Below are 24169 nucleotides of genomic sequence, written 5' to 3'. Positions count from 1 at the left end.
TTCCCCAAGTCTTTTTATCAGTATTTGAAAGTTACTCTCCATTCTGGTTTTGCACCTTTGTTGTTGAGTTTTTCGTAGGACTACTTTTAGCAGTTGGTTTTGGAGTATTTAATCATGTTGATTTCTGACCATTGCTTCCACCAGGCAGTGTCTGCTTCCTTCCTTCTGTTTATCTGCAAATTTTTGTGCGTGTCTGTTATTTGACCATGCAGATGTTAATGAAAATATTGACTGTGGACCCATCGTATCTTTATGCTACACATCTCAAAATGTTTCCATGTTTGATAACTACTTTTTGAAAATTTATTTTTCTAATTGGATCTGTACTCTCATTCATCATTACAATGATTTGATCTGCACTGATGTTTTCCTTTTTGAGTTGAGACAGTGTCAGCTAGAACTACGTAACAGTATTAACAAAGGTCAGCATATGCTATATGTTCTCCTTTCCTTTTTCCACTAAGCCAGTTACCCTGTAAAAGAAGGAAATATTAGTCTGACATGATTTGGTTTTGACAAATCCATGGTGGCTGTTTGTTATCATTTCAATTATCTCCAAGGTGCTTATAAGAGGATAGCTTAATAATTTTTTTGGTATCTTTGTGGATATCAAAATTAATTCTATAACTCTCTGGGCTATGTTTTGTTGATTTATATATATGGTTATATATACATGTATATGTTTACACACGCACATATGTATGTATGTGTGTATATATAGGTTATATGTTTCCCTTTCCATAGTCATCTGGAGTCACCCTCATCCTCTGTGAGGTCTCAAAGATGATTATTAATAGTTCAGAGATTTTGTTTTATATTTTCAGAATTTCATTATTCTATTCTGCACTGAACTCAAACAGCCATCTCCTTTCTTTTTTCCTGACTAATCTGCCTGAGATAAGTAACATGAATGAAGAAAATTTCATCTGTTCCAGAGAAAATACTTTTCTTGAGGCAGGAGTGAAGCTTTGACGGGACATGGCTCCTTACACTTCAACATATTTGCTGATAAATAAGTTAATAAAAGAAATGTAACCAATTTGTAAAGTTTTGTGGTGTCTAAAGAAGCATTCACTGAGGTAGGTAGCTGCATAAGCACATGGTGAGGCCTGCCTTATGTTAGTACCTTGTATGAAGAAAAAAAGATTTTAAAAAAAGAGGTACAGGTATTTAGAATGCAAAAGACACTTCATGCCTGTCAGCAAAGCCAGTCATATTGAAGCAGGCGTTGTGGAAAAAGCATGAGACCACCTAAGTAGTCACTTTATCAAGTATGTAACTACAAGTGAATAAGATTATATGGTAACAGCAGCTCTCAGGATCCAGCTGAACCAGAAAAAGGAACCAAACCTGTAGCTCTCAATGAGAAAAGTGGGACCACACACCTATGTGCACATACAGCCAGTGGACTGAGCCACATTTTTTAGGTTTTGTGTATTGTTTCTACTTCTGAACCATGGTTATATTGAAAAGGAAACGAAGTAAGATGATCCAAATCCTTTAATCTCAGTGCCTTACTAAGAAAAGGCTAAGACATACAAACTAAATGCATATGTTTCTGTTTAATTAAGCACACTTCTGATGATGAAGTTTCTTGTGAGCATGGATTGTTTGATCATTATATTATGGGCGGTATGGGCAGTAATCTATAGAGATACTGACATTTCTCTGCTATGGCTGAGAAGCAAAGACACCAGAAAGGAAAGGAGAAAATCACTGTACATCTTTAGTCTCTGCAACTATTTTTCAGCCCCTTGGTAGACTTCAGAGCTCTACATCCACCTACCTGGGAAGAGGCCTAGGGTGATGATGTTGCCTCTGTTCTGCAGAGAATCCACCATTCCTCACTTCTGGTCCACCCTAGTTCCACTTTGAACCTGGTATTCAGGACAAGAGAAAAGACTGCGCAGCAGAATGCTTTTAGCAAAACTGTACCATTCCTGCTGTGTCTGGATTCGAACAAAACTGAGGGCAAAACAAAGGAATTAATTAGTTTGGAAAATGCTACTAAAGCTTGGAATATGAACTCTCTGCAGAATGAACTGCACTGAAATTGTTGGCTTCGGAATCAACCTTAAATTCTTTGGCAAGTAAGCCACATAAGCCTGATACAAACCACAAATACATTTGACTTTTGCCCAAATAGAGTCTTTATCCTTTCTAATTTGTTGCTGGATGTCATACTTACCCATTTTGTTTTGGAAATAAATATTCTGACTTTGAAAATGTTGGATGCTTTGAAAGTGAAGCTTGGTTTTTAAAGCAATGAGATTTTTTTTTTTCTAAAATAAATTTACAGTTTCTGGCTGGTTTCTGTTGTACATTGGACTATCTGAAATGAAGAAGAGTCTGAGAGTTCCTCACCACAATATGTAGATACAGTGTATTCCATAGAAATGAATACAATTTTATGACACTGCTGTGAGTTTAAACAATAGCAAATTGCCATCTGAAATCTGTAGAAGTTTAAAAAAAACCAACACAAACAAAAGACAACAAAAAGCACTGAAGAAGTTGGACCATAATCATAAGGAATGAGTGACAGGGCTGGAAATTGAACCCGGTGATCCTGGGTTCTTCTCCCTGATCTGAGCTCCCTGTCAAAATCTGAGCGCTCTGTATGTTTCATATAAAAGGATAAATAGACAAAAATTTTGGCCTCAAAATTAGAAAAGGTAGTATACTTCCAATTAAATTTCTGGGTACTTTGGGAAAAGGTCTCTAATCTATTAGCTATACATTTTCATTGTAACATTTCATAGGCAACTGGCAAATGTTTTCTAACTGGATGTTTTGTATATGAAGAGGAATAAAAGTGGAAGAAAAACTAACCAGGGACCTTTTAGTAGGGAACCATGACCAAAGTAAAAGATACAACTGAAAAATGGAATCTCAGATGTATGGTATTTCTTTCCAGTAAGATTTTACTTTTGATCTTTTTGTTCAGAGTCTTTGGACATATTAGCTACCGTTCAGACTGGGAACTGGTGAAGGTGGACTTCAGACCATCCTTCCCCAGAGAGTGCACTGATGATGACTATGAATCTTGGGAGCTCACAAATTTACAGGTATTCACTGTCTTCTGTTAACTGCCACAACTTTTCTGTAGCTTCCAGATTCATGTGTGCTAGGAAAAATGTTTTCAAATAGAATTTGGGTGCTACATCCCCAGCTTTGATCTCCTTACATTGGCATTTGCTGATTTTACAATAGTTTAAAATGGGGGAGGGTTTCATGTTCCCTTTGGTTGTGTGATCTGTGTCCTGGGAAATGCGGAAGTATATCTGGTGTTCTGCCATAATAATAGGTGGTCCTGCTGGATTATGAAGCATATACCATAAACTGAAGTGTGTAATATTGATTGAAACAATTTCAACACACAGTGATATGTTCTGCCAACTTCCTGACCACATACTCTACTTATATATAAATTGCCATAAGTAAAGCCCATTCCAGAAGTAATTTAGGATCTCAGTGGACCGATCATGTAATGGAGTCCAGTTGTTTTGGGCAATACCATTTCTGCAGTAATGCATTAAGGCTGTGCTAATCCTGGTGCTCTGGCCAAATCCAATTTTGGGAAGCTACATTCTCTATACAATGTATTGATTAAAGAGACCAATGTGAGGGTTTTTTTACATTAAATGTAATATGTCATATTTATTCATAATCATTCTGATTATTGTGTTTGTGCTTCTTCCAGTACATTTGTTCTCTCGCTCTCTGCAGGGTTGGTTTTTGTTTGGGTTTTTTTCGTACATACTCTGTCCTATTCCTGCTCTCAAGCGCTCATTTGCTAGTTCTCGTGCCTAATTTTACATTTCTTGTTTGGGAATGCTGTGTATTTACTAAGAATGTTATGCAAATCTGAGCCTAAAGGGTAACAGCATCTTGGGATATTGTCATTGAAATGTCTTTCTGAAATTAGAAACTACTAAAATGACTTTGACAGAGTACTTGCAGCTGTCTAATTACCAGTGGAGTGTGTTCAGATAGTCTTTGTTCTACCTGGGTCTACGTGGCTGGTGCTTCCTGTTGACTGCCAACATGAGACATGGTGATTTAGCTAGAATATCAGCCATCTGCATCTACACTGAATTTTTAAATGGCCAGTCATAGGGTTGTGCCTAGATTTTGCACACATGAAACATGGGTTAAACTGCACTTGACATTTTCTTGTACATCTTTGGATTTGTGCCCTGAAATATATGTTACAACTCTGTAATGGCCTGCTAGTAGGTGGCAGTGACTATGAGAGCTTTGTGTACCTATACACTTGAATATGAAAGAGTTGATACCAGTTCATAGTCTTGACAGCAAGACCAGCCTTTCTCATGACAACATAAGGTCACATCTGTGTGGTGTAGGTTACAGTGTGCAATAAGTCCGGTGCTTTGATGTTCAGGGTGATCGCTGCATCATGGGCCAGCAGAGGAGCTTTCGAAAGAGGAAGATTTCATCATGGTGCATTAAAGGAAGAAGTTTCACATCAGCTCTCACATCTAAAGTTTGTGAATGTGTGAACTCTGATTTCTTATGGTGAGTCTTCCTGTGGAGCTTTTGATTTATTGCTAGTAAATAGTTACTTAGAGTTTGAGATGGGTTTACTTTCCTCCTTTTGCCCCTCTTCCCACATAGCCATGTATAAACAAATAGGCAACCTGCTATTTGAATAACAGCTTGCTTTTGCATTTGCCTTTATTTAAAGACGTTGCCGTGTTGTAAGTATTTGTCTCACCTGACTGAACAAATCCTTATGTTTTTCTCTATTGATCAAGACTTGAAAAATGATGGTTGGATTAATTTGTAAGGCAAGCAAACCCTTACTATTTGCAAATAAAACCGAAAAACAACAACAACAAAAAAAAAACAAACAAAAAAAACCAGAAGAGATGTGCTGGTCTGAGTGGCAAAGGAAGCCTTTTAAAAATCTAAGCTACCAAGAGAGTTAATTTTGCAGAACTGATGAAGTAATTACAACCAGTTTTTCCCTGAGGTGTACACAACTCCTGTTGAAATTAGACTTAGACCAGAATTGGCTTCATCAACTTGTATGTTCAGCTGGTAGAATAATACTAAAAAAACTGCTGAATGAAATGGGGATAGTAACACACTTGGTCTTGATGTTTTTCAGTGATTACGGGTTTGAGCGGTCTGCACTTCTGAAGTCAGAGTCTAGCAAATGCTTTGCTGACTTCTGGTTTAACCCAGAAGCACCTCCTGAAGACTGCATGCTGGGGCAGGCGTACACCAGCAGCACTGGGTAAGTTGATTTCGCATTCAACTTGCCTACAGAGGCTTCCAGGGCAGGGGAGAACATTCCAAACAAAAGCCACAAGAGTAGTTTAAAGGAAATGTAAATAAGGCAAACTGTAGAAAAATGGGAAATGCAGAACTTCTTACTCTGGCTTAGAGCACTAGCAAAGGCTTCCTACAGACTGACTAATGAAAGAGAAATGTTACTTTACATGTTCACAGCAGTTCAAAAACTAAGCCATTTGAGAAAAGGGGAGATGTCTTGTTCCCAGTATTTTTAGTTTTTATTTTGTAACTGCATTTTGTAACCATTGCTATACTTCTGATAGGAATCCAATTAATTACTCTGAGGAGCCGGTAACATCTCACAGAACTTCCCAGTCTCTCACTTCTGTAGGGGTAAGAAGTTCTGTGGAGAACAGATTCTTTTCCTGACCACATGGGACAGTCAGAATGAAAGGAAAGCTTTAGTAACTGTAAACAATGCCACATAGAATATACACTACAATGTAGTCTGACGTCTGTGCTGAGAATAACTTGCAGCTGGCATCTATTCTGGCTTATCATAACATCATCTCTGTCTGTTGTGGAGATGAGAACCAAATGATGATATGTCAAATCTGGCAATAGAATCATGGTTTCTGTGTATATTTGCTTTACCAAGGGAAATGATGCCTTTTGGGTTGTGGATGACAGCTGTGATATACAGAATATGAGTTCAAAAGAGTGACATCTGACTCCAATTTTAAAAGATGTTTAAAAATAACATACCTGAGTGAAACTGATCTGTAAATAATTACTGTACACATCCAAGTATTTCATTATTATTTCCTTAAAAGTGTAGGGCTTTTCACTCTTTTATACTGTTATGTTAAATAAATGCTTTAAGTGATTTAAGAAATGCTTAGATTTGAGAGCAGCAGATAAGCAATTGGTTCTGGGTTAATGCAGGAGCTGCTTGATCTAATTTCTTCCTAATCTTTGGGGTTTGAACCAAGACCCCTAGAGCACTGAAGACTGTTGAACGCTAGGAAAGGGTATGGCAGAGAGGACAGCAGACTATCTAGCTCCTGCAGGGCTGGTCAGGTGTGTTTCCGAATTTGAAATGGCAGATTCTTCCAATGCATACAAGAGAAACCCTCATTGTAATCCACACCCTCTTTCTTCAACAGGTTTTACTCAGTAAAGGAAGTGTCCGTCATCAAAGTATTTGCATAATGAGTTGGTTTTGATCATCTACAATCTTGTCTGTTCCTGAACCCAAGGAATATTCATTAGCTAACATCACACACACATTCAGTGCCTCTGATGGCATTCTCCTGCCCACCTCTGATTCATTGTGCTTGTGCTTACTGTTTTTGCAGGTACAGAAAAGTTGTTTCTAATGTGTGTGAAGGTGGCATAGACCTGCAGCAGAATTTAGCACAGCATATGTGTCCATTGATTGCTCCCAAGGGACTTCAGATCAGCATCAGAGAAGAAAGTCTGACTGTTAAGCCTGGTGAAGACATCACCTTCATCATCAGACAAGAGCAGGTAGTAATGAACATTAGCTTTATGAAAGTTTCCTTGCTATTTTTATGGTTCCTTTCTCTCCTACCTGCTTTGCTGATAAATGAGATTAAGTTGTGCTTGAGTCAAAGATGAAAGGCTCTCTAAATATTGAAACGTCTGTCTTCGAGTGAATCAGACAGTCCAGTAGGCTCAGTGAACCACCAAATTCTGTCCACAGAACGGGCTTTGTCTCCTCAGCAATGTGGTCAGTCATGTCTCCTTAAAGCCATCAGCTTCTCTGAAAATCAAAGAACCTAAATTACCAAAGTCTCCTTGGATTGAAAATTTAAACCGCTGTATCAGAGAAGAACAGAAGCGCAGAGAACATTTAATATTCTGGTTTAAGTGGTTTTGAGAATCTGCCTTTCAGAAAGAAATCAGGCAAAGCTTTACAGAAAACAGCAAATACCACAGCATAAGAACATTTATTACATATTAGTTGTGTTGCCAAAGGTGGGGGTTGGGGATCTGTTTATTGAGAGAGATAATGCCCTCAGGCCATGACCAACAGCAGTGACTAACTCTTGGATTGCTTGCCATGGGTATCTTAATGCTTGCTTTTTTAGTGTTAGTCTCTAATTTGCGCTCAGGTTACCAGAGTATTGTACTTCCTGGCTAACCCCACTGATCTGCAAGAACTGGAAGAAGGTTCACACATTTTGGCAAACCTGTGCGATATAAATCGGGCACTTGGGATTTAGTTCTGTAATGGAATCAAGAAGTTACGTGCAGAGCACCAGGCTGCTTAACGCTTCACAGGCTCTGCATCCCAGTGCTTGCAGTGCCCCAACAGTTGTGTGGCAAGTTATGCTGCCTTCTCTTTTTAGAATGTGTTTGGAAATGTTTAATGTAAGAATAGAACATCTGGTAGAAATTTGGACTCTAATGATTTTCATTGGCAGTTTGATTTCTTTTCTTACTCTGTAGATTCTGAAGCTGTCATGAATCTCTGTGGCAATACGTAAAACATTTAAAACTATTCAAAAATCTTCAGAAGTCAGGGATCTTGAAGGGAATCCTGTGCTGTGTTTTCTGATGAACTCTTTGCTCAATACATCGAACTGGAAGGAAGATTTAGAAGAAATGTAACAGTTTGCTGCCCCCTATGGCTAAGAATAATATTTATACTCAAACGTCCTGAGCATTGCTTAGGATTTAATCTATACAACAAAGTCTAATAAGAATTCATAACAATTAGTGAGTTTAAAAAACAGCTCTACCAAGATAAATCAAAACATAGCACTTACTCTGCTGAACAAAATTAATTTAATAGTTTATGTGAATGCATGTTACTAGTGCAGGAATGCAAGACATTGTGGAGTAAAGAAAGCAGGCTTGGGGTATGTTTGGGCAGTTTGCAAATGACTTTAGAAATAATAATAATTTAGAATTATAATTATTTTTACCCCAAATGCTTTTGGCTGAGTATGAATAAATAATGTCATGACAATCATTTATTTTTTAATTAAAGTGGAAGCCCCAATTCCTTTTAAATTTAGCTGCTTTTTCTCTGTTTGACTCTTTTATCATTTGTCCATTGCTCTCTGTCCTTCCTGGTCAGGGAAACAGAAGTGTCTTGGTGTTTTGAAGACAGCACTCTCATATTTACACTAGGGAAGCTATCAGAATAAAACATTAAGAGAAGCTTGCATCTACTGGCTTTCAACACTGGTTTCTGTCTCACCTGAAAAAATATGCATGTATACTTGTTAGCATAAGAAAGAGTGAACAGGAACTGTTTGCAAGCTAATGTCATCTAAAGAGATTCCACTTACTGGCACATTGCTGGCAAGAAGACATGTCTTTTGCTTTAAACTTTGATAACATATTGTCTCCTCTGCTAAATTCTACCCATCTGTTGTCAAAAGAAAGATGTTACATGGAAAAAAAATTCACTGAGAAGCAGCTTTCAAGGTCCTTTATGTGTGTTAAATATGGTGTTTAGGTATTTGGTAACCCAACAGGTTCCTTATTATGGGTATTCTTTTACAGTATAAGAAATACTCTTTCATCTGATAAAACATGGAAGAAAATCAACCAAGCTGCAAAATAATAAACGGGGGAAATAATAGTATGCTTTCCTTCCCTTTATAATGCCAGGGTATGTAAGTTCTAGGCTTTGTTGCCTCCTTTGATTTTACATTAGTGCTGCCTTTTGGGATTGGATTTTAATATAAACCTATTTCAGAGAGTGGCTTATGGGGAAGTGAAGTGATTTTTTAATATTTCAGTGGGTGTCAATCCTTCTCTGCTCTGATGGCCATTCAAGTCACCTGACTAACATATGGTTGTATATGTTCCTTTCCTAGATGCAATGAAGATTTTTAAACCAACACTGTATTTTCACAGTACAGAGGATTTTCTACCAGGCCTGGCCCTGCAACCTGTTTTAATTGTATGACTCTGATGGCCATGTACTGTGGCAAGCGAGCACGAACATATTGCTCAAGACCAAGGAAGGAGGGCAGCTCACTAAGGCAGTTTTGCCACTAGTATTGAGAAACTGTTGCTGCTCGCAGATAAAATGAATTTTCCCTTGACTCCATCCACATTGCCAGTCCACATAGCACAGACCTGAATTCTCTCCTGAGCAGCCAAACAGTGACAACACGAGTGATGGGCATATGTTTGTCCTCTGACAGTAGTATCAGTCTTGCAGTATTTTAGGCCTGAGTTTAGGAAGACAGTGTCATTTAAAGAAGCACTTAGCAGAAGTGCAATGAATTATAAATTCTGTGACATGTGTGACATGACAAAATTATTTGGCTGGACTTCTAAACCCTTTCCCAAATTCAGCTCAGTAATCTGCTTCATTAAGCATGCATCTAATTTTGCAGTATAGGATGTTAGTTCTAGACATGCTGGTAGCTCTGTACAATGCAGTACAACTCTGCAAAGGTCTCGAAGGCCTTATGGTTGACACTCAGAGGGTTGTGAAGCTGGTCTAAACCAATTTATTTTACTGTATAATTACATAGGCTAGAAGTTCACTGGATAAGTGGTAATTTGCTAAAACAGCAATATTCAGTTGTTTGCAATCATATAAATATCATTCCAGATCTTGGGCTGCTCTGCATTGTTATCTTAGTTAATGTCCAGCTGCAATAAGACAAGAGTGATGGTTTCTGTGCCATACAACTTGGTTAGTGGTCTGGGGTGTCTTATTTTAAGGTGGCACTTTACTGTGGAAATTTAGTATTATCTCTTTTAAGAAACACAATTTCTGTGCAGTAAAATCCTTGTCATGGGTGTAGTGGTTTTACTGTAACTATTGCAATTGAGTCAAAATACCTGGCTGGGGCTGGAAATGCTGTTGTGATTCAGGAAATGGTTATAACCATGTGTCCTGTCTATTTTGGTTCTGGCCATTTAAAATATTTTTGATATATTTTCCTTTTAGGGTGATGTATTGAATACCAAATACCAGGTGGATCTTGGAGATGGCTTTAAGGCAATATATGTGAACCTTACAATGACTGGAGAACCCATCCGTCACCGCTATGAGAATCCTGGGATTTACCGTGTCTCAGTGAAGGCTGAGAATGTGGCTGGGCATGATGAGGCTGTGGTGTTCATCCAAGTCAACCGTAAATCAGCTCTTTGGTTTTCTTACTTTTGCTGCTGTGTAAAATCCTCATGTCAGCTATGAAGTAGTAAAGAAAATTACTAGTCACAATTAGGAAAAATGGATGCTTTTTCAATAACCTCACATGGTCTTGCAGTGCTGTATGTTGTTAATGCAGAGTCTTGTAAGCCTAATGTATTAGGAGGTCACAGTTAGTTTTGTTTGGATTTGGGAGAAGGATGGTGTATTAATCTTTTAGATAGCAACCATGCCTCAGTTGACATCTCAGGTTTGATGAGATCTTCCTGACTTAAGACCCTGTTGGAAGTCTTAGCAGCTAAAATTTAATGCTTCAAGCTGTGTCTTTTTAGGAACTTCTAGGTGCTGTGTGAAGCAAGTGAACAGACGTGTTGAGAAACATAAGCGCCTGTATGATTTTTAAAAATAATCAAAATCTCAGTGTTTCTAAAGGTCAGGCTACTTACTAAAGTACTAGAATCTAGATTTTAGGTAGTTTATTCTCACAAAGTTTTAAAGTGGTACTTGGGTATAACTTCATGTTGGTAGGCAGTATTACTTGACTTAGACTTCTCTCCATCTCCTTAATTAAGACCAAAAAACCCCATCAAATAGATTTAAAAGAAAAGAATAGCACAGCACAGGGAATATCATGCACCATTGCAAGCCTAATGTACCTCAGTCATCTCATAATTGAAATGAAGAAGGAAACTCATAACTGGAACTGAATTTTCCTCTTCCTTTGAGATTCAACACAGCTATTGCTTTGCCTGTTTTCAGATGTGTCAAAAATTCTGAAACAAGTAACATCAAAAGAAAAGATACTCATCTTGAATTCTCCAAGTGTCTGTTTCCCTCTATTGTGAGTGGTGTGTCTTACATTGTAATCCCAAAGCAATGGAAATTGTTGGAGTCACATACAAGTCTCTGCACAGATCCATGCGTTTTATGTCAGCCTGTCTGGCAACTGCTGATATTTATGTGTTTTGCTAGTCAGAGTCCTTGAGTCCAGAGCTTTCAGTTCTGCTTTGATTAGCTGATGGAGCCCAACCCATTAAAGCTAATGGCCAATTATCCTATCCTATCAAAATCATATGGAAAGGATCAGAATCAAATTCTCCACCTCCATTTCATTATCTCTTTCTTTGTTGTGTTTGTTTTTTTAATCATTTGCCAACTCTAGAGAGCTCAGATAAAATACTTAGGGCTTCACTGTTACTTTTTAGAAGCTTCTAGATGCTGAGAAGTAGGTACTCAGGAACGGTAGATCTGTACAGGCAACAGACAGCAAAAAACATTATGTAACATCCTTCCCTCAGGGAGAACAACTTACTGTTCAGAGAATGATGAGCAGAAGCAAGCCCTGACGGAAAACAGAGCAACCACTTTCTCAAAATGTGCTTCTGGTGTAGCTTACGTCAGGACAACCCGTAAAAAAAAAAGATGTTGGTTGTATTTTATGCAGTGGATTTACAAATTGCAGAAGCCAGAGCTATTTTTCACAAGTAAAATGTCTGGTGTGTTAAGAGGACTTTGGTGCCGAAGTGCAGAGGCAGCAGAGCACTGAAGCAGACATGGTCCATTCCTGAGCTTGTCTGTGGATGCTACACATGGTCTAGAAGTCTTATGGGAGCATGTTACCCAGTGTGGTTGAATAAATGCTTTCTATGTGATTTGCTCTATTTAATTTTTTAGGTAAATTACAAGATTTGAGGAAATAAGCTGGCACTAATTACACTGCAATTTCTATGTTCTAGAGAAACACTAATAGCCATTCAGGGACATTTTTCACTGTGGAATACAAAGAAATGTCCATAGAGTCCTGCTTTCACTCTGTCTCCAGCTGATGTATTCCCAGGGAATTTTTTCAGGGACAAATGGTAAAGGGAATATTGTTTTACTCCTGCCAAGTTCTGTTGCTATGGGATGCCCTCTAATGCAGGACAATTACATGAACTTTGGCCTGTCCAGATTATGTTTCTGATCCAGATTGCACAATCTACAACTTGTCAATGAACTGTAAGAGAAATTAGAGCGAGTCTGACAATATGAACATGAGGTGGTAACCCGGAATAAAAGAACTGAAGAAGAACTAGGCATGCATTTTCTTTTTCATGAAACTGTAATATCTATAATGTGTGAAAAATCAGGGAGCTTTGAAAACTCTACTGAAATTGTAGCTTCATTAAACAGAAATCATATAAGTCAACTTCATTCCTAATTGTATGCACTTAAGGGTGCTGTGAAGCTTGTTCAAATGCAATATGGAACTGTGTGACTGAGACAAGCAGAAGGACACACAATAATTATTTTGAGCTCTTTGATATACGGCAAACTTGAAATAACAGTCATCATTCAAGAGTCAAACAACTTCCCTCCCAAAAATTTTTGTAAAGAAAGAAACCTTCCTCAGGAGCAAAACCATATCTCAAAATGATCAGTTTTTTCTGGGAAAGTATAAATTTAAAAGCCAAAATCAAAACAGTGACACAGATCCCTCCAGACTTCTTTAATTTGCCTCATCAGAAGGAAAATCTGTTTCTAGGAGGAACAAATTTAATGGAATTCCTACTATTTCTGAATTTTCCTCAAGACATCAGCAACAGGAAGAGCATTTTATCTCTGTTTTAGCAAAGAAGCTATTGAAGAAACCATTTGTTTAAGCACCCAACATGTCTTGAATTCACGTAGGTGGTTAAAGAGTCATCGGAGAAAATGCAAAATGAAAGTAGAGCCTTACATTTGGATGAAGCAGCGCATGGGCTGGTTGAAGTGAAGTGGAAAAGGAGGGTGTACACAGCTTGGACAACTTGCTCTCAGAGCAGCTTTATCAGTTTAGTCAAAGTGAATTAGAAGTGATCAGGCAATGATTCAGTTCATGAAGGAGAGTAAGAGAAAGACTTTGGACCAGTGTTATTTACCTTCAAGTTCTCATTGAGATGAAAGACCTTTGAATGAGTTAAAAGATATTTAGAATGGAACAAAAATGGATGGGTTAGTGTTCATTCTGTGTAATGAATGCATGTTGGACCATACAACAGTTTGGTATCCTGGATAGATGGTACAGCTGAAGTTTAAGAATTCTATTTATCACATTATATTATTATAAAGCTTTTACCTCCAGACATGCTGAAAAAGATATACTTGGAAACCTCCAAGAGAAATATTTTCTTTCAGTAAAGTTAGTGTAGTATGAAACAAAATACAACACTAAGAAGCAGATAAAATCATTGTAATATGCGTTTCTTTTATACAAATAATAATGTTTACAGCCTTTTTAGGCAAAATTTCAGAAAGGAAAAAACTTATTTTAAGGCACATTTTGGAGTACAGAGGTTATCTATTTTGATTTGCAAATAAATGCTCCCCTGATGTCCACATCTATTTTAAAGCATGCATTAATGGGAGTTTATCAGCCTAACAGCTGATATTTTATAATGAAAATGAGTAGTCAGCAACATTCTTTTTCAGTTTTCTGCTTTCCCCTTAGCAGTTTGAGATTTGTTAGATTTCTATTCATTTTATCTTTTATTACTTTAAAAAAAAAAGCTGAGATTGCCTTTTCCACTTTTAAACTGGGATATTTGCTTATGTTTTCTAGAATTGGGCATGCACCAAAAAAAGTGCATCAGAGAGGTACATTTTGATGATCCATCACATTGCTGTAGGATTTTGTTTGAGGGTTTTTTTGGGGTTGCTTTTTTGGTTGAAATGAGGTCCTTCCAATCATGCCCGCAGCTTTCAACACAGATGTAAAAGCAGGAGGGGGGGGTAATAAATTCAGGACCTTATGGTGTGCAGGCCAGAGGCTTTTGGGCAAAGAGGCATTAATAAATTGATGGGTTCTTGTTCAATGATATTTTGGGAACTTTGTTCAGCTCCACTGCAGGCTTTGAATTTAGAAGTGGTTCCAGTTGTTGGGAGAAACCAGGAAGTGAATCTGACAGCCATCATACTGCCAAAGAACCCTAATTTGACAGTCTTCTACTGGTGGATAGGAAGCAATCTTCAGGTACGTGAATGTTTTTGACTGAGATAATTTTCAATCTCTTTCCAGTAAAGGTTGAGTGACACCTGTTACTTTAACAGAAATACTGTCATGTTGCATGACTTCTTTTAGACCATCTTTCATTCCAAATAGCCAGGTATATTTAGTGGCAAGCAGTATCTAACTTCCCTTGTTTTATCACATACATTTAAGGTGTTATTTTCCTTTATTGCTACTTATGTGGAAATGCAAGTTTCTTTTCTAGAATTGGTTCGAACTTCTAAACCATTTTCTTTTGTGAGGGGAACAACAATATATTCTATTTTATTACCTGTGGAAAAAAACTTGTGGAGGGGGATGCATTTGGGAATCATAGCATTGGTGAATGATGAAACTTGGATTTATGCACTTCCATATTTATTATGTGAGTACTGTAAATTTAAGCGCTGTACAGAAATATATATATTCATTGTATAGATAAATATTTTCTGGAACTCTAAAATAAACTGGCCTATCAAAAATTACTGGGATGTCTAAAATAATATTAAAATAGTGAAAACACTCAAACACTCTAGTGATATTCATTGGGGGATAGAAAGTCTAGATAAACATATCCTAGAGCAATAAATATCCAACTGTTTCTATTAGGAATATGTTTTGTCTAGCAGTGTTGGTTTCTTTTAAGGAAGTTCTTTCAATAACAGATAAGTAAAATATTTTGTTTATGAGGAAGACTAAGTATGGCAAAGGAATGCTTCAGATAAGACCAATGAACTTTTTTTCTTGTAAATGTACTGTCTACCATAATACCAGCCTGGATCTTTTCATTATTATTGACTTTGCCATTGCTAGAACAGGCACTGCAGATCAATGTAGTCTTGTGAAGGGTTTTGTAATTCATACACATGTGGTCAGGTAACAGGGTATCTCAGTTCCACCTTGGAGGTTATGGTGAGCTGGTGCATTTCCATGGTCTAAGTTGACAGAGTCAATCCTTTTGACCTTGACTGTACCCCACATTTTTTGAAGCAAATGGCTTGCTATATATGATCTTGCAGAGAGTTGTGAGCCTGACTCAAAATCTGTTTATTTCAGTGGGATCTGAATGAAAACCTAATACTCTAAGGATTATTCTAAAATAAATATTTGCCCCATCTGGCAACTATTCTGCTTATAAACATTCTTTTTAGGGAAAGAAACATCCTGTATTGAAAACTGTAACCAAACAATTTGATAAAATGTTGATTAATTGATGTGAAACCTTTTTTACTAATATTTTTAGTGACGGTCTCCTCAGACACTGTTCTTGTGGTTCTTGCTGAAATTCTATTTTCAACTTTTCTTTGTTTTTTAAAGCCACTCCTTACATTGGACAATTTTCTGGTGACAAAGTTTGCCGAGACAGGTGACGTCAGAGTTACAGTGCAGGCTTCCTGTGGGAGCTCCATGCTTCAGGACTCGAAAGTTGTCCATGTTTTTGGTGAGACATTACTCTGTTAATTTTTTTTGTTTCACGTGTACTTGTTTCCTATACATCTTAAACCAGTCCTGCCACAACTGAACCTATTGTAAAATGATATCTAATGGCACATTTAATTGTTAAAATTAGAGGGATGAACTGTCACTAGATAACTCCATGAAGTTGAACAGTGTGGCTGGTATGGAAGGGTTTAATCTGAAATATTTTGTTTCCTTGTGATGTTACTGTGGTTCCCAAATGCTATATGTAGCGATAGTGTTTAAGTAGCAGTAGTGGTTTGGCCTATGACTGGAGAGTTTCTTCAAATTTCTAAATAAAGTAGTTTAAATACCTCTGAGAAAAAGAAAATTAAATTATATATATACTCTCAGCATTAAAAACAATGTGAAATAATTGCCTTTTATCACAATGTATCACTGTTCCTTTGATGTTTATCTGAGAGTTTGGATCAAGTATAACTCCACTGTAATTATTAAATAACCCTTCAAGTCTTGTTTCACATTGTGACCTGGTGTGTTTTGTTGTGCTTTATAATGTGGTGACAAGGCGTAATATACTGTAAAAAAATGTAGTGTCGATGAATTATTTACATTTGTATTTGTGCTGTCACATGTAGAAATTAAGATAAGTGAAAAAGCTTCTTTTTAGTGCAGAGCTAAAAGCCTTCAGATATCATAAAATACACAACATGATACATCTCTATTGTCTGAAGAGGATTCTGCTATTTTTGCTTTTAGTATAGTTATTAATTTAAAATAATGGTAAAAACCACACTCATACTAAATCAGCTTTTATGAACCTTCTCCTTTCCTAAGACAAATGAATTTAACATTTATGCTACCATTATAAATGCATCCACTTTTTTAGAAATCTTTAGAAGTATAACCTGTCTTAGTGTGACTAGATCAATGATCTTGGCTTTTAAGCGCTGCTTCTGCTCTTAGTGTGGGCCAATCCTGATAACAAGAACAAGAAAGTACTGGTCATGGGGGAAATAAAGAAACCTCTGGAAAAAAAAACACCTTAAAATACAGTTCTGTTGGAAGCATTGGGGAGGCCAGGTTTGACTCATGCATTCCAGAGGATCTCCTTCTCTGCTTTGCATTAAGTTCCCCAGGTGTTCATCCAAGGAGCCTATATGGAGAAAGGGAATATTTTAGAGATTGTTTACTGAGGAACAGCCCATTTCTGGTATTTGAGATATTTTGGACATTATCCAGAGAAATATAGTGGGTGCACATTGTTTATATTTTTTTGAGGAGGGCAGTAGTTAGCCTTTGGTATATCATTTCTGTTCTTATTTTCGTAGCTAGTTGCTAGAATACATAAAGTATTCATTTTACATGAAAAACAGGAACATGTAATGGGCAAAACCCACATGTCTGTGGTTCAGTGAGAATAAAATCCATTGGCGCATTCCCATTACAAATAAAAGAAACGAACCACGTCTGTGTGGTGTATCGTCCTAAGGAAAAATTATTGGGGAGGTTATGATCCCAGTGCACGTATGTAAATCTGCTTTGTTTATTTTTTTTATTTCCTGCATTTTTATCTTTAGGCACAAATTTGATGACATTGACAAAAATACAGAAAGAAATTGAGTGCTTGACAGGAGTGTATTCTTGCTTCGTGCAAGAGTACGCAACACAGAGCAGTGGGGTTCCTAAATACTGCAGCGCTGCACAGCAAATAATGCCAAATATATATTTCCAGCTTTTATTTCTGCAAAACTGTTTTTGAAACCTGGTTTGCTACTTGTTCAAAAATGCTTATTTTTGTTTTTCTAGATCATTTTCATGTTCTTCCTCTGAAGTTTACTAAGCACCTGGACATGTACAACCCCGACATACCGGAGTGGAGAGAAGACATAGGGCGGGTAGTAACACGACTTCTTGCAAAGGTGCTCTTTCAGATTGCTCGTAAAATGTTCCCTCGCCAGTCGTAAAGCTTGAAGGTTAAGTTAATGCCTTCTCGTTTAGAAAAAAGGAGGCAGAGCAAAATAATAAACTGAACCTTATGAGCCACATTTCAAACAAGTTTGAGCCTAGTGTCACTTTTACGTGCAGGCTGTAGACGATGATATTGTAACATAGGAAGTCTAGGTCTAACACAGCCTATTTGGCAATTAGTGCTAAATATTGCTCTCTGGGATTAGGGATAGATGTATTGTCAAATACTGCTGACGCCAAAACAGGAAGAGTAGCTTAAATGTGTTATATTTAGAAGTTAAGCAAAGGATGCTGTGTAATATAAAAGCAAAGGCTTTGTGTAAAAAACAAAGAAGAAAGAAAATATTTATTATGTCAGTTGTGTAACTTTGAAAATTATATATAATATATAGGCAAACAGTTCGTTCAGCTGTTTTTTTAGATGATATTATCAAAAGAAATGTGGATCAGGAGCAGTTGAATCCTGTAGGTTAAATCAAGTACAAAGCCATGCAGCAGTTCTGCGAGGTAAGTGAAAGCACCCCATAAAAACTTTGAGCTCTAGAGCTGTGCTCTTTGTGTACATACATTGCCTGCGACTGTGTGCACACACTGACTTTTTGTGAGGACAATAGCACTGAGGTGCAGGTTGATATTTTGAAAATGCCTGGTTTTGAAATCACTTGACTTCTCCTACACGTGCAGTAGTGCAAATCAGGTTCTGGAATTTTGACTTAATACTTTTTCCTGCCTTTAATTTTAAGGTTTATATCAAACATCAAAGTAAATTCCTGCTTTTTTCAACTTAAACCTGTTGCATAACTAATGTCAGTCAAACAAATGTTCTAATCCCTTATGAAATTGCCCTTGCATTTTAGTAATTACTAAATTGTTTGCAAAAGAATACGAACAATGGAATGGAATTTCAGAATCTGTTTGAGAAAGGAAGGCTATGGGAACTGCCTAGGGTATTGTCATTAGAACTGTGCAGCTGCATTATACAAAACATGGAGGAAGTTGGGATTAAAAGCAAAATTTGCACAAACATTTTTGAAAAGGAATGCACTTGACTTTTGGGGTGGGGGCGGGCTGCAACTATTCATAACAGTTTCAGGAACCGAACCCAGGTGCTCTTAGTGTCACCCTGGAAGACTTCTCTCTGTCCATTAAACACAGATGGAAACGTAGCCTCCCTAAGCTAAAGTTAGCTGTAATGAATATGCCCTTCTACGTCTACTACGTGTCTGAATGGCCCACAAAGGATCCTACATCAGTTAGGAATTTTTTTTTTATTACCCTAGAAATGCACAGCCGTTGTAGAGTTTTGCTATAACTGCATACTTCACTTTGCCTCTGTCGATGATGCCACTAAACCTCTTTAATGTGATAACAGTGCTTAGCTCTTCCAGTCTTCAAAGAGCAGCTCACATTTCAGTTAATTTGGGTTTGCTTTGTTCATGTTTTCACTTATAGTGGAGTCCCCTCTAAATATTAAGGATCTGAATGCCAAAGACTAAAAGACACATGTGGAGTTACTTACGTTTTTTCTATAAAATATAAAGCACGCTGTCCTATAGTTTTCCACATGCCTTTGTCTTCACAGGAAACCAATATACCCGAAGAAACACTTGTGACAGTTGTGAAACCCGGTCTGCCCACAACTGCTGACTTGCATGTGCTACTACCAGCAAACCAACCAAAAAGGAAGAGAAGTGTAACTAGTGATAAGGTAACCAGAGCAATGTGTGTCTGGTTAGGACAGTCTTCATCCTGTTTTGTAATCAGTGGCTGTACTCTCTCATTGTCTCAATGCGAAATTGAATGGTGCCCCCTAACTATGTAAAGATCTCGCTCCCACCTGACAAGAGACATGTAAAAGCTAGCGACAGCTGTGACTGCTGCGTTTGACAGTCTATAGACCAGCATAATCTACTGCTTACTGATATTAGTGTATTTCTCAAGAATAACTAATATTGATCTGTTCTTTAAACAGAAACAACGGTCATGGCATGTCAGCCTGTGAAGATCCGGTAGAGCAAAGAGTGTATTTAGATAACTAATATTTCTAAAGAACCTTCTCTGTACTGTCTTTGGAAGCAAATCAGACTTCAGATCAAACAGAAGGAGAACCTTAATAGTTGACCTGTAATGTAAAGAGCATCAAGCAGGTAGTTTCTGCCTTCATGAGCAAATGTTCTTTTGAATTGGCAGGGAACAAATATAGTGAACACAGGAATGAAAATCAGACATTAGTTTCTCCCTACTTATTTCCAAACCATATTTCTTCTATAATAAAAGACCTTAGTCCAGTTGAAAATCAGAAGACTGGCACTTATAAATTATGATATTCATCCTTTTGCTGTGATAGAGCAGGAACAGATCCCAACACTGTGCCTGTATCTTGCAGTTCTAGTCCAGCCAGTTACAAAGAATCAAATATAAGGTATCATTAATTTTGAAGGACATTTTATAACTTTTTGAGAAAAAGTCACAGTATCCAAAGAGCTGGAGAAGCAGGTGAGACAAGGCTTTTCATATTAACACAAAACCAGTAGATTGTGTTTGGAATGGATGAGGTACGCTTTGGAATATCCAAAGGAATATGTTGGTGTTGTCCAAAAACTTGAAGAGGTGTCTTACTTGAAAATGCACAGAGTACAGTGTCAATGCACAAAATTTTCTGCTTTGTGGCAATGCCGAACCCAATACTGCCCTTCCTCTGTAATGGCAGTGGGATTCCCTGGGAGTCTGAAATCCTGATTATGTTGCAGAAAACAGTTAATTTTAGTAGGTTGTTTCTTTAGTAGAGAGCCATTCATGAACTAAGATTTCAGCCAGGTGGGTATTACCACTTCAAAATCCCTTGCATCTTTCTACTTCTTGAAGAAGCGAGGTGCAGCTTCTTAAGGAAATTCTTTTGTTTTATTCCAAGCATATATGGAATGGACGTCTTTAATAATTTAAGGGAAATGATAGTGATAGATTATTCAGTTGTGCAAACTTTTTATTTCAGTGCAAAGTGTTACTCATATTAGTTCCCTTTAAATCTCAACTGTTACATTGGTGCTGTGCTTCAAGGCAGGTTAAAGACTATGATCAGTTATAACCAATGCTGTCTCAAGGGGGTTTTTTCATTTTTGTTTATGAAATACCCTGTGAGTTACTCCAAAGCATAAAGAAGACCAATTACATGTCACAAATGATTTTGGAAAACTTCTGTTCAGTGGGGGTATGGGGAAATTACAGTATTTTAGCAGGACCCAGTTTCTGTAACAAGTAGTTCTCCAGTAAGACCTTGCAAAGGTTTTCTGAAAATAGAGGAGCACAGAAAAGTGAAAGTAATTGTGTAATCTGGAGAACAGATTTGTATCTATGACATTGTTAGGATGGCCTATGTCAGCCCAGTGGTGGTTGGGGATTACATGTATGGAAATAGCAAACATAGTACAACCTACATTTGGTTGGAGCGTAAACAACGGAGACAGGAGCAATTACAGCAACCTATGCTGTCCAATGATAAAAAAACCAGCTATGCCAGTATCACATTTCAACTCTGATTGTTTCATAGAGCACAATGCTGTAGAACAAGTCTTCTAGTGCCAGCTGCCTAAATGTCTATTTTTATATTATTTCTAAAGGACACTACTTTAGCTATTGATATGTGCATTAAATTTGTGGATTTAGAATTGAATGGCACAAATTTTGATAAAACATATGTTGTGTCGCACACCATTGTAACTTGAGAAATATCCTGAAAATATACCCTAGTAAGTAAACTTAGAAGCAGTAACTGGTTAAGACAACAGGAAAATATTCATGGTGTCACCTGTTTAAAGATTTGTTACATTCTTTTCTGTTACCAGAAGAGAATTTTGAACAGGTCTTAATCATGTTTCACTGGAAGGATGTGCTTTGTCATGCTGCTAGCACCTGTTCTCAAAGTCAGTAAGGACTCATCAATGCATTTTGGTGTTTCTTGTACATTTGGAGGAGGTGACCCTGAAACTTTTAACTTAGACATAGTTGTGAAATGGCTTCCCTTAAAAAGAACCTATTTGTTCTTGGCTGAAAACCTTCTAGATTTGGGATATTATGTTATTTCCGAAGGATGTTTAAAGGCAGTTAAGGTCAGGTGGAGCACATGTACTTGGGTGGCGTTTCTGTTGGTGTTTTACATGAAGTGTTGTGATGTGGTGCTATTTATTAATTTAGTGGTCTAGAATAGGAGTCATTACTGATAAAAGTAGCCAGCAATAACAAAGATCGTAAGTAAGTTGGGAGTGCAGTGGTAGGATCCCTTTGGATAATTCTGAAGTTTGGTTCCATTCTGACAAAAGCCCTTTTTTCTTTCAGTTTTATGCATGTAGAAATAAAAGCTGAGATTGATTTAACCTGATTTTAAGAACACAGCAATGTCAAAAGTACTTCATTGTAATCATTGACTTAGTCGCTTAATTTATGCACATCTATTACATGTCTAATGTCAGGTGGGATAAGTCCAATTGAAAGAGTCAATTAAAGTGCATTTCAACTATAGCCTGGAAAGCGGTGGCTCTGAGGAAGATTTGGGGCTCTATCTAGACAAGCAACTACATGAAAATTCCCAGTGAGTCGCTTTGGCAAAAGGGCAAGTCAGACCCCCCAGATGTATAAGTAAGCGGGTAAGAGTTTGAATAGTGTTATTATCTTTGCATTCTTATACCACAGTGCAGGAGCCATTGTGTTCACATGTTCACATATTATCGTTGGAAAGGATGTAGAAAAAGAAGATAGAAGATTCAAATGCTGTTATAAGACCTTTAACTTCGAGAGTCTGGAGAGGAGCTCCAAACACTGGATTTGTTTTTTAAACAGTTAGAGAGGTGTAAGCACTGTGCTCAATAAATACCTTGGGGCAGAAAAAGACCCCCATGAATACTGAAACAACCATCAATCTAACAGTGAATAAATAAGCCAAAACCTTTGGCTGGATTCCCGAGATATTCAAGTGTTTGACCTGTGGCAGTGTAGTTCTTGTAGGCTTGGGTGGGAACCCAGGGGTGGGGAGAGAAATAAAGAACAAGTGTTAGTCACTTAAGCAAAAACCAGAGCAAATGTTGAATTCTTCAGACACTTGCCAGGAAAACATGATGTATCCAAAGTTATGGGACTCAGTAATTTCATTTACTGGCTGAATGTCAGATTAGCCTAAAGTAGTGGTCCCTCTTGCATTGTATACCATGAACATGTGAATGAACCTGGACTGAGACCGAATAACTCTATTTCAGTGGTACCAGCATAACTTTAAAGGCTGCTGATCAATATAGTTGTCGTATCCATTCTCTCTTCAGGCTTACACAGATAAATACTTGGGAGCTATCTGAGTAATTGTCTCGTAAAATAACTGAGGCCATGCTCACATGACCCTTATGTTGAGTCATTCCCCGCCCCAAAATAGTAATAAAGTCACTGGAATGGCTTCAGAAGTTAGCTATTCCTCAATATGAGTGAGGATATTTGAATTTGAGCTTTTGTGTAGTGTCTGTCCATAACATGAGAGAGACTACAGGGATTTCTATCTATTATACTGCAAAGGCTTGTCAAAGATGAACACCGTAATTGATAATATCATAAAAGGAGTCGCTTGTGAAGGTTTCATGAATATAAAGCATATTTCTAATTTGGCATCCTGTGGGAAGTCATATTCTAAATTATAAGCCATGGAGTATAAAACTAGCTTTGATCTTTTAGGAAATTACCCATGTTGAAGGCACAAGAAGGTAGAAGGGAAAATTCAGACAATTTGTCATCTGGGGTTAGGATATGATGGTATATTTAATGGTTCTGCTCCATAAAAATGTGAAAGACTGTATTTTACTATGCTCTATCCACTGGAGAAAAATAGGAGGAATCCTGATTTTTTCCACATGGATGGATGTATATATTTCTACAGAGTATCGTTAAAAATTGGGTATAAATGGAATCCATCCCATTACAGGTAAGGAGGTGAGGTAAATTATGGCATGCAGTTCATTATCAAATAGCAGTTACTTTTCATAGCAAGAAATCTAAAGTGACATCGCAGGTTTTGGTCTGATAGGTTAGAAAAATTGGGAGTTTTTAATATGGATTATGCATTGTGTGAGTTATGACCCAGGTAAACCCAATAGTGCGTGCAAATGACATGCTGTCTGTCACATACTGGATAAAGTAGAAAGAAAGATTTGGCCATAAAGTTTTTACTTTTTCAGCTTTTATGGCTCGTGGAGTTTTAAAATTTTAAATATGGAATTTCTTTAAGATTTCAGCTCATTGTTGACAAATGCATTTTGAGTTTCTCATGATTTAATGAACCAGAGGTTTTCCTTCTTAGAGCACTGAGTTTCTCAAAGTGGAACAGC

General features: G+C 37.4%; 1 protein-coding gene across 3 annotated transcripts in view; it reads left to right on the top strand.

The window, feature by feature from the left end:
• The window catches only part of SORCS2 (sortilin related VPS10 domain containing receptor 2), a 596570-nt gene that overhangs the window by 547966 nt on the left and 24435 nt on the right, over nt 1-24169 (top strand). For all 3 annotated transcript variants that reach the window (XM_064449081.1, XM_064449080.1, XM_064449079.1), the window contains exons 15-23: nt 2948-3068; nt 4406-4539; nt 5135-5263; nt 6621-6792; nt 10211-10397; nt 14272-14405; nt 15738-15861; nt 17649-17761; nt 19393-19518. In XM_064449081.1, the coding sequence (XP_064305151.1) occupies nt 2948-3068; nt 4406-4539; nt 5135-5263; nt 6621-6792; nt 10211-10397; nt 14272-14405; nt 15738-15861; nt 17649-17761; nt 19393-19518 (1240 nt within the window). The remainder of the gene's footprint in view (nt 1-2947; nt 3069-4405; nt 4540-5134; nt 5264-6620; nt 6793-10210; nt 10398-14271; nt 14406-15737; nt 15862-17648; nt 17762-19392; nt 19519-24169) is intronic.

The sequence above is a fragment of the Phalacrocorax carbo genome, chromosome 4 (genome assembly GCF_963921805.1).
Source record: "Phalacrocorax carbo chromosome 4, bPhaCar2.1, whole genome shotgun sequence".
Lineage (NCBI taxonomy): Eukaryota > Metazoa > Chordata > Aves > Suliformes > Phalacrocoracidae > Phalacrocorax > Phalacrocorax carbo.
The sequence above is the reverse complement of the archived record's forward strand: the minus strand, read 5'-3'. Positions and strand labels throughout refer to the sequence as shown.